The sequence below is a fragment of the Vombatus ursinus genome, unplaced genomic scaffold, assembly GCF_900497805.2.
Source record: "Vombatus ursinus unplaced genomic scaffold, bare-nosed wombat genome assembly UNPS02009994.1, whole genome shotgun sequence".
Classification (NCBI taxonomy): domain Eukaryota; kingdom Metazoa; phylum Chordata; class Mammalia; order Diprotodontia; family Vombatidae; genus Vombatus; species Vombatus ursinus.
In genome coordinates this window covers 5481215-5491187 of record NW_020949772.1, presented here as the reverse complement: position 1 = coordinate 5491187, position 9973 = coordinate 5481215, and the positions used below count along the sequence as shown (strand labels likewise).

General features: G+C 48.5%; 1 protein-coding gene across 5 annotated transcripts in view; it reads right to left on the bottom strand.

Annotated features, from left to right (window-relative positions):
• CCDC92 (coiled-coil domain containing 92) overlaps positions 1 to 9973 on the bottom strand; it is a 44598-nt gene that overhangs the window by 1604 nt on the left and 33021 nt on the right. For 4 of the 5 annotated variants that reach the window (XM_027853458.1, XM_027853456.1, XM_027853460.1 and 1 more), the window contains 2 exons: positions 4537 to 4683; positions 3500 to 3541 (listed from right to left, as the gene is read on the bottom strand). In XM_027853458.1, coding sequence (XP_027709259.1) covers positions 3500 to 3541; positions 4537 to 4666 — 172 coding nt within the window. In that variant the 5' untranslated portion in view covers positions 4667 to 4683. Of the gene's footprint in view, positions 1 to 3499; positions 3542 to 4536; positions 4684 to 6262; positions 7220 to 9973 lie in introns of those variants that run through there. The other variant, XM_027853459.1, reaches the window with a different exon arrangement.

Genomic DNA, 9973 nt, shown 5'->3' with positions numbered 1-9973 from the left:
CTCTCTTCCTCTCCTCTCTCTCTGCCCGTCTCTCCCTCCCTCTTTCTACCCCTCTGTCTCTCCCTCTCCTCTCTTTCACCCTGTCTCTTCCTTTCCTCTTTCTCTGTCTCTCCCTCTCCTCTCTGTCCCTTTGCCTCTCTCCCTCCTCTTTGTCTCTTTCTTTTTCCCTCTCCTCTCAGTCTGTTTTTCCCTCCCTCGCCCTCTCCCCCCTTACCCGCCAGAACCATCTCCTCCCCGTTACTGACTGTCCCTCTGCCAATCATTAATTCATTTTTTACCTTAATCTCCTTATCTGTAAAACAGGAGAGCAGTACAGATCCACCTCTTTGGGGGCAGTAAGCATTAAGTAAGTGCTCTATAATAGCAAAGGAAAGGGAGATGGTGCCATGAGGTGGAAAACCTCACTCTACGGGAATCAGGAAACATGACTTCTATTCCCAGCTCTACCACCTGGCTCATAATTTAATCTCTCTTCAGTCTTTAATCTTCGAGCTCCCTCATCTTTAAAATGATAGGACTGGAGGGTGGATTGTGGATGAGATGCTCTCTAAGGCCTCTTCCAGGTCAACATTTGTTGTTCGATGGGCCTGGAGTCAGGAAGATCTGAGTTCAAATGTGGCCCCAGACACTTACTGGCTATGTGACCCTAGTCAAGTCATTTCGCCAGTTTGCCTCAGTTTCTGTATCTGTAAAATGGGGATCATAATAGCACCTACCTCCCAGGGTGGTTGTGAGGAGTGAATGAGATAATAATCCTAAAGGCACTTAGCACAGTGCCTGGTACTTAGTGGGCACTATACTAATATTAGCTATTATTATTGTTCTATGTAATTGGAGGCATTCATAATCATCAGAAATAGACCCTTATTTATGTAGATATACTGAGTTGCATCTGCTCACACCAATTACCTTGGAATTTAACTACTACCAAATGCATCTATTTTAGTTTTCTTAAGACAATTCAATTAAATCATTATTTGATTGCCTATAAGGCAATCTTTTGAAAGCTAAAGTCTTTGTTTTTCATAATAAGCACTAAAAAAAAAAAAAAGCCTCCAAAAGTCTACAGAATCCCCAAACCCAAAGTCCAGCACTGCCCAGGTGATTTGGAGAACCACAGTAAGTGGGACCTGAGCTCATGAGCTCCCTCTTCTGCCCCCTACACCTTATTCCATCAATCTGTTTCCTTGCTAGCCTTCTCCTACTTCAGGAGAGCTAGGCCCTCCCCTCCCCACCCCCTAGACACATTCATCTGCCAGGCTCACTTCCCTTCGGTCATTCCCCCAGCCTCCTCCTGGGCCTTCACTCATTCCCTCCATCTCTCCCTCCACAATGGAACCTTCCCTTCTACCTATAAACACTCGGATTTCCATCGATATCAGAGCTACCACATGGTTGCCTTCCTACATGAAATAACTGAATCTGCCATGACAAAGAGAACTGCTATGGACCTCCTCCCTCCTTGAGCCCAGACCTCAGTTTGAGCTCAGATTTCCCAACTGCCTCAAATCACCCCAGGATCTCTGAATTCTCTGTAGTTTTGGTGGCCCTGAAACTCCACTAGTCAGATTTCTGTCCTCATTCTTCTTTCCACAAGGGCCTGTTGGGAAACAACCCTTATATAATTCTAATTTTGTATATGAAGTAGAAACTTAACATATTTATGATGCCACATCTCAGCTTCTAGGCCCTACCTATACCTGTAATTGAAGTTTCCAAATCCGGCTAATTCAGGCATCAGCCAAACAATAAGGAATCTGCTTCTGGCACAGTTTCATCCCTCCGCTCTAGGGGAAATGCCACAAAGCGGACAGTGTGTAACAGGATGACTGACCCACGCGCTGTGCCCTGGCTTTCCCTGGGCCTGACTCCCTTGCTGTGGCACAGCGAGAAGGAAGTCCAGACTTCTGCCAGGCAGGCGCCTTTGAGGGCACTCGAGGATGCCTACGCACATCTCTGGAGCCACCGCCACACTTAGAAATGACGCTTGCTTTGCTGCTCCAGTCCAGCCTTGGCTACACTTGCTGTCTGCTATCTTTAAGAGTTTGTGGGTGCTGCCAATGGAAGGGGCAGGGGTGATGCATGCTCTGGAGAGTTGGTCTCTGCGGCTGTTCATTGGCACCAACTGACACCTGTTCCACCTAGTGGCCAACCCTCTAAAAGTGGTTCAGAAAATTCAGACAGAAAACAAACTAGGGATGAAGCTCCTTGAACAAAGTAGTCCCCTTATGCCCCGCTAGGCCCTCTCTAACCTAAACTGGCTGTTCCTATTGGTGTTGGAGCCCATGAGAAGTTTTCTTCATCGCATTCTTCAAAGAATCATTAGAAGGCCACAGAAACCTGCCTCCTCTCTCCTCCCCTTTGTCCCGAGGAACCAATCCCAGGAAGAGGGTGCTAGCCATGTGATTTGAGGCTCTCCAGAGGCAGTAAGAAAAGTCACTCCAAAGGGGTGGCTTCTCCTTGCTCATTTCTAAAGCCTGAGCACAGAGGACTCAGTTTCTCAGAGCAGAATCTCTGGTCTTTGAGGTTCGTGGCACACAGCTGCAGTGTGGGGCGCAGTGTGACAATGGGGGAACGGGACTTAAAGAGCCTCCCCTGGTGATACTTCTGTCATTAGACCTCTCTCAAGACTAATTCCTGTCTTTTTTTAAAACCATGCCTGGAGGACAAAAGGCTTGTGAGGCTGTAATGTGATTACTCTAAGTGGAAAAACGAGTACTTGGTGATGCACTGAAAATGAATGGAAATGAGCTGTGTTTTAGCAGAAATCAGATAGGCCCATAAATGATGTCACTCTGAGAAGCTGAAAAAAAACTGATCTCGAACAGGACCCATATTCTGTGGTGGGTTTTTTTCTTTTTCTTTTTGCATTAAAGCACCAAACCTCGGAGGATGGACTGTTGGGAACAATTAGATCCGGCTCCTGGAGGGCCCTGATCCGTTCGGTAATGGGGTGGCCCAGGTGGGACCTCCAGGGTGCCTGCACCAGGCTTGGCCAAAGATGGGGATGAGCACCATTAAATCCTCAAGAGCTAGAGGACTCACCCAGAGATGGATGAACAGGGACTTTAGGAAAGCCTGACTGTGGCACAGGTGTAGGCAGCTGAGGTGGCTGGGTCCCACATGGGGTACTTGCTAACAAATAGCTGTGCATCTCCTGGTGGTGTCACTGAGCCCTCATGGGATGAGGGCACTGGAGACCTAAGCAGTGAGAGGCAGAGTACGGTAAGGGAGAACAAAGCAGTGGGCACATTGTATTCAGAGCCCAGCTCTGCTCCTTCCTTCCTGTGTGGCACTCCTTGGTGCCTCATTTTCCTCCTCTGTAAAACGAGAGGGGCTGGAGTAGTTGATCTCTTTAAAAATCCTATGACTCTCTGGAAGGGAGGCAGGGAGGTGTGGCCTTATGAGTGAAGTCCGAATATAAACTGGGAAAGAAGGAAGTTAGACCAACAGGTGTCGCTGTTACACTAAGAAAACCACCAGCATTCGTGGCTCTTACCTGCCTGCTCCGAACTTTTCAGTGTCAGCTCATATGTTAAATCTAAAAAAAATAAAAATGCTGCATGTTAATGCTGGATTGTCATCGGAAGCTGCAACTATCTATTCCAGGCGTGATGACTCAGGAAATATTCTCGTGAGTCAGCTCTTACCAGAAAGTCCCTGTCTCTGGTAGAGTAACAGATGAGGAATAACTCTTATCATTTATAGATGATCTGAGGCAGCTAGGTGGTCCAGTGGATACAGTGCTAGGCCTGGAGTCAGGAAGACCTGAGTTCAAATCTGACCTCAGAAACTTACTGGCTGCGTGACCCTGGACAAGTCACTTAACTCTGTTGGCCTCAGTTTCCTCATCTGTAAAATGAGCTGGAGAAGGAAATGGCAAATCGCTCTAGTATCTTTGTCAAAATAAACAAACAAACAAACAAAAAAAAAAACAAATGGGATATACAGATACAACCCAAACAACAGCAACAAAATAGCTGATCCAGGTGGGAGGGGGCTTAAAATTCTGGAGTTTTGGAAAGAAAGCTCTCCACCACCCCAAACAGAACACAACACCAAAGTCATTTCTCATCTCTTTAAATGCACTGGCTGCCCAAAGAACTGATTTCTACACCTTGCCCCGTTCCTAATTTAATTATGGGATTGAAACAAGGTGGGTAACAGAGTGGGCCACAGCTATGATGGGGTCTTAACCCACACCTTGATGGCAGCCCATAATAGGGGGCAGGGAAATGGACTAGCAAGGCCTCGCTCCCTCTTCTCTGGTGGCCCCAAAGAAGCACTTGAATGCTTTTTCCCTAACATGTGACTGACTGAGTTGGAGCCGTTTAAGTCAAGCACAGCTTCCGGTCCATCAGGTGCCATCTGAGACGGCAGTGGGACTTGGTGGTGGGACCGTGGGCACATCCTTTTCCCTGTCTCTCCAGCCCCTGGCGCCTCCAGCATCCTAGCCCCATTTGCCAGCATGGCTTCAGACGGCCCCCTGCAGGGCACAGACCCTCCCCAGCCTCCAGGATGCCTGGCCCAGGCTACCTGTGCAGTGTTGCTGCAGGCGTCTTATCTCAGCGTGCAGGCCCTTCAGGGTGTTGGCGTGTTCCCGCTGAAGGAACAACAGGTTCTTCTGGGCACTGTGCAGCTGGTTCTCCAGGTTTGAGGCTGCCATGCTGACATCCAGGTGACCTGAAAGACGCCCACCATGGTCAGAGGAGCCCAGAGCAAGCCAATGAAAACAGCAAGCTCCTTGAGGACCCCTGGCTAGACCCGAGGCAGGGGGAAAGTAATGGGGGGAGGGCCTCGAAGTTGAAAGGAGAATTACCTGGAAACATGGACTCTGCACAGTTAGGACAGCGAGAAGCAGCCAGTGCAAGGAACCAGGGAGCTCAGGCCTGAATCCCTCTTTCCAAGAGCCGAAAAAGTAAAGTTCTAGAACTGTGTCTTTTGGTAAAATGGGGACACGCAACTTACCTCCTAGAGAAGTGCTAGAAGAATGAGGTAAATGGCTCTAAAAGGGACCCGGTGTAAATGGTCTCAATGTAACTGTAAATGACGATCGATCGCTTTTCCTGCAAACTAGCCTTAGGTAACGATTTCGACCCTTTAACAAGGCTGCTCCTCCTCTGAAAGGAAACTAGAGAGGAATCACCCTGTATCTGATGGCTCTTCTGGTGCTAAAGCCCTGCCGGAGGCTGCGGGAGCCCCCAGGGGTCTGCCAGTGAGGCCTGAAGGACACATGCCCGAAGCAGCTCCAGCTCCAGCTCTGGCCTGGGGGCATTTAACAGACCGACTCAAGGCCATCACTTCTGTGCCTGTTGCTATGGAACAGATGTCAGAGCCCCCCCAAACAGGGCGTGAGGCTTTCTGATTGTTGGATACTTGTTGTCACGGCAACGGCAACATTGGAGCTTAAGGGAGTGGACTCAGAGAACCAGAGGGCATATTCTGTTCCCACCCCAGGAAGGTAATGTCTTGACCACTCTTGGGTGAACAGCTTTAGCCAGCAGCCAGTCCAAGCCTTCTCTCCCCACCAGTCCACTGGCAGAACGTGCCGCTGATGGGAGAATGACGGAAGCATGTGCCACCAACATCCCAGGTACTGACTGTACAGGTGTGATGCTGCCATCTTGGAGGGAAGGTCATGCTGAGCTGAGAGGCTAATTGGTAAGAGCGGCTCACTGACATCTGGGGCCTGGGCTTCTTTGGCAGCCGCTGAGCTTTCTGGTCTGAAGACCGAGGATCAGGCAGATATGGGCTTTATTTCATCATCCCACTTCCTAAGTGCTCCCTTATTGATTGACAGAGGACCGAGTGAGATAACAGACCCTTACCCAAGGACTCGGGCCTTTTGTTAATAGAGCTTTTATGGACGCTATCTATTAACAAATCCTGAAATCTCAGAGCTCTCTGGAATGGGCAGCTAGATTTAAGCTTAATGAATTTACCGAGGCCTTTATTGGCTTAAAAGGAAAAAAAAATGAGGACAGAACCTTGTTTTCCAGGACAATTGAATGACCATTTTCCTAGCCCTGCTTTCTCATAATCACTCACAACAGACATCAGAACATACTGCAGATGGACCTGTGTCTAAAGTCTAACTTCAGCTCAGCTCCTCAGGCCCAGAGCCCACAAAAACAAATTGTTGCCAAGAGGCCGATTGTAAGAATGGATACAATGGATGTTCAAGTTCACACACTAAGTGAACCTCCTTTATTTAGCTAAAAATAGAGCGCTTCTGAAAGGGACTGGTTAAAAAACCGTTTACCGTAAAAGCCAAGGCCTCAGTAAAATGAGGGTCGGGATGCTGTGTCAGCAGCTCTCCAAGCAGCCAACAGTTCCTGAGCAACAAGGACAACTTGCTTTGGGCCTGGGGCCGATTTTAAGGGGGAAGCCACTGGAGGCCAGGTAGGCCATCCACCGGCCCAGTTCCTCCAAGGGCACAAAATGCTAACAGCTTGTGCCTTCTCATCCAATCAGATTCTTGTCTTCAATCTCCCCCAAATTCTCCACGGATAACGTAGCCAATGTGCTGGAGGCTTTCTGTTAGGTCTTGGCATTTCACCGGGCAGAATGGGGCTGCCCACCTGTTGTCCGGCCCACTGTCCTGACTGGCCCTCCTCTTTTTCTGGCCACTTCTTGTAGGTAGAGCCGTAGACCATTTCTGCCCATCGTGGTCCCTCCATTGCCTCTCGGGCAGCCTGAGATTTTGATGCTTCAGAAATCGTGATATTCCATGAATTTCCCCTGGTTAAAATAGTGGGGCTGGACAAGAGGGCCTTTAGGTCCCTTGTAGCTCTCAATCTGTGAACCTATGACTGGCATTCCTGGCAGTAATTTTAACACTGAATTCACGCTAATAAAACCACATAACATTTCAAGAGCATATTGATTACATTAAATCAGGCATGCCTGTACTTGAAAACAAAACCTAACTTCTATAATTTGCTGACGACAGTCAAGGAGGTGCCAGGACATGAAATGAAATCTAATTTAGACTGAAAATAGATACGATGCATTTGTTTCCATTCTGACTGTCCAGAAAGGGCCCGTGTCCCATTGTAGTCATTCTTGGGAAATATAGCAGTGAACATGCACCCTTGAAGCTGTTTAACTAGACCCAATCTAGATGGAGAGAAACACAAATAAGGAGAGTGTGACCTTGCAAGTCAGGTATGATAAGCAGCTGGGGGCACCGTAGTGTACAGAACACTAGGCCTGGAGTCAGGAAGACCTGAGCTGAAATTTAGCCTCAGATAGACCCTGGGCAAGTCATTTAACCTCCGCCTGCTTCACTTTCTTCATCCGTAAAATGGGGATGGTAACAGCACCTCCCTCCCAGTTTTGTTGTGAGGATCAAATGAGAGAATAATTGCATGCCTGGCACGATGCCTGGCGCATAGTGGGTGCTTATATAAATGTCAGCAATGATTATACTGACGTTTGTTCTGTCATCACTGATATCCAGAGGTTGAGAGGCAAGCCTTCCTTATCATTGTTCAGCTGTGTGATCTATAAAAAGTGGTCTCCATCCCTCTCTTTCATCACGACACCGATTATATTTCAAGTGTTAAAATGCATTCTACCGCATAGCACACTGTAGCTGGGCAGCATGTATACGGGTACATAGGGAGTAAGTCGTGGTCACCTCAGAGAAGGGAGCCATTCACCCGTCCCAACACTAACCACCCAGGGAAGAGGCAGTGAAGCCAGTGGATGGAAGGTCTGGCCGTGGAGTCAGGCAGCCTGGGTTCAAGTCGGCTTCTGATACATATCAGTTGTGTAACTGCGGGCAAATTACTCAGCGTCAGACGATTCTGGAACTGCAAGCTGCAGCTGAGGTGGTGATCTGCAGTAGCAGAGGGCCTTTCCACACTGGGAGCATCTCCTCTGATACTAATGAAAGCCCAGAATGCCTAAAAGAAAGCCCAACCAATTCCCTCTAGAATGCTCCTTCATTTGACCTCCAGGAGGAGCAATGTTACTGCCTTCCAGAGTGGGGGGCCAGCTAAGCCACTCTGCATTTAGATTCTGATCGAGGGACGATGAAGATGTTGCTTTAGGTATCTGACCATTGTGGCGTCAGGCCGTGCGCTCTACCGGAGGGCCAGGCAAGAATAGGGATGGCTGTGACGGCTTCCAGAGCGGCTCACTCGGGCGTCTGCAACATCCGCAGGATAAGGGACACGCCGCTGGCGTTCTGGCCCATCCGTGCCAACGTCGGGGGCGAGGAGCCGGGTCAGCAGTTACAGGCACATTGCGCGCTGAGCGGGCCAGCGGGCTGCGTCTCGGCTGTGCGTCAAGCGCACTCGGTGAAACGTGGCCTGGCTGGGGCTGCTGGGATGGCCACGCAGCAACCTTGGCGCTTGTCAAAACCACGGCTTTTGTCTTGGCGTGCAAGCTTCACCCCCCAAGAACAAACCGGTTTGTTGACGGCGCAAAGCCAACACAGCTCTCTGCAGGCCCAGCTCCAGAGCCGCTGCGGGCCCGGGGCGGGGCCGTCAGGGGCTGCTCAGGCTCCTTCCTCCACTGTCCAGCACAGCATCGTTTTGTCCAGCAGATGGCACCCGTCCTATTCCGACGCAGGCCAACAGGCAGCTACGGCAGCCCCAGCACCTGGGGTCCTGACATGCCTTTCCCGTTAGGTCTCTGGCTCTCGGCTGTGAGTGTCCCCCTTGCAGGACGAGCCTTGTTTCCCAACTGACCAAATTCTCTAACAGAAAGAGTGTCAGAGGCAATGACGGTGTCTCCTGAGCTCTGCCCTTCCTGCTCCGGCCTGCAGACAGCATGGGTCAAGCACACATGAGACCTTCCTATAAAGTCAGTCCACATTTCACTCTCTGTGCTTTACACGTGGTTCTTTTTCAGCTTCGTATCTTAGACCAGAAGGTCTCAAACTCTTTGGTCTCAGGGCCCCTTTACCCTCTTAAAAATTACTGAGGACCCACCCCCAAAGAGCCTTTGTTTATCTGGGCTACATCAACTGATGTTTACCATACAAGAAATGAAAACATCTTAGTATTATTATGAAAATAGTTTTGACCTTGCGCACCCCTTGAAGGAGTCTTGTGAGAACTTCTGTCGTAGATTCTAAGAGCCGAGATGGAACCATGTTGTGTCCACGGAGTTCTTCGTCTAGTACTTAGCAGAGGACCAGGCAAATTCACGACAACTGTACCAAAAAGCACCCTCCAATCCCAGCTACTGGGGCAAAAACCCACTATTTGGCAAGAACTGCTGGGAAAACTGCAGAGCAATCTGGCAGAAACTAGGCATAGACCAGCAACTCACACCATATACCAAAAAAAAACTCAAAATGGGGACCCGATTGAGACGTAAAGGACGATATCATGAGCAGATTAGCAGAGCATGGAAGAAATTACCTGTCAGGTCTATGGATAGGGGAAGAGCTCATTAACAAACAAGGGATAAAGAAGCAAAATGAATAATCCTGACTATATGAAATTACACAGGGTTTGCACAAACAAAACGACTGTGACTAAACAGAAAAGAAGCAGAAAGTTGGGAAAAGTACTTATAGCAAGCTTCTCTAAAAAAAAGGTCTCATTTCTAAGATATATAGAGAATGAAGTTAAATTTGTGAGAATAAGAGCCATTCTCTAGTTGATAAATGGTCAAAGGATACGAACAGGCTGTTTTCAGATGAAGAAATCCAAGCCATCTATAACCATATGACAAAATGCTCTAAATCATTAGTAATTACAGAAATGTAAATTACAACAACTCTCAGGTACCACCTTACTCCCATCAGATTGACAAAATTGACAAAAAAGGAAAATGACAAATGCTGGAGGTGATGTGGGATTTACATGAATGCACTGTTGGTGGAGCTGTGAATTAATCCAACCATTCTGGGGAGCAATTTGGAACTGTACCCCAAAAAACTAGAAAAATGTGCATACCCTTTGACCCAGCAATACCACTTCTAGGTCTATATCCCAAAGAGATCATATAAATG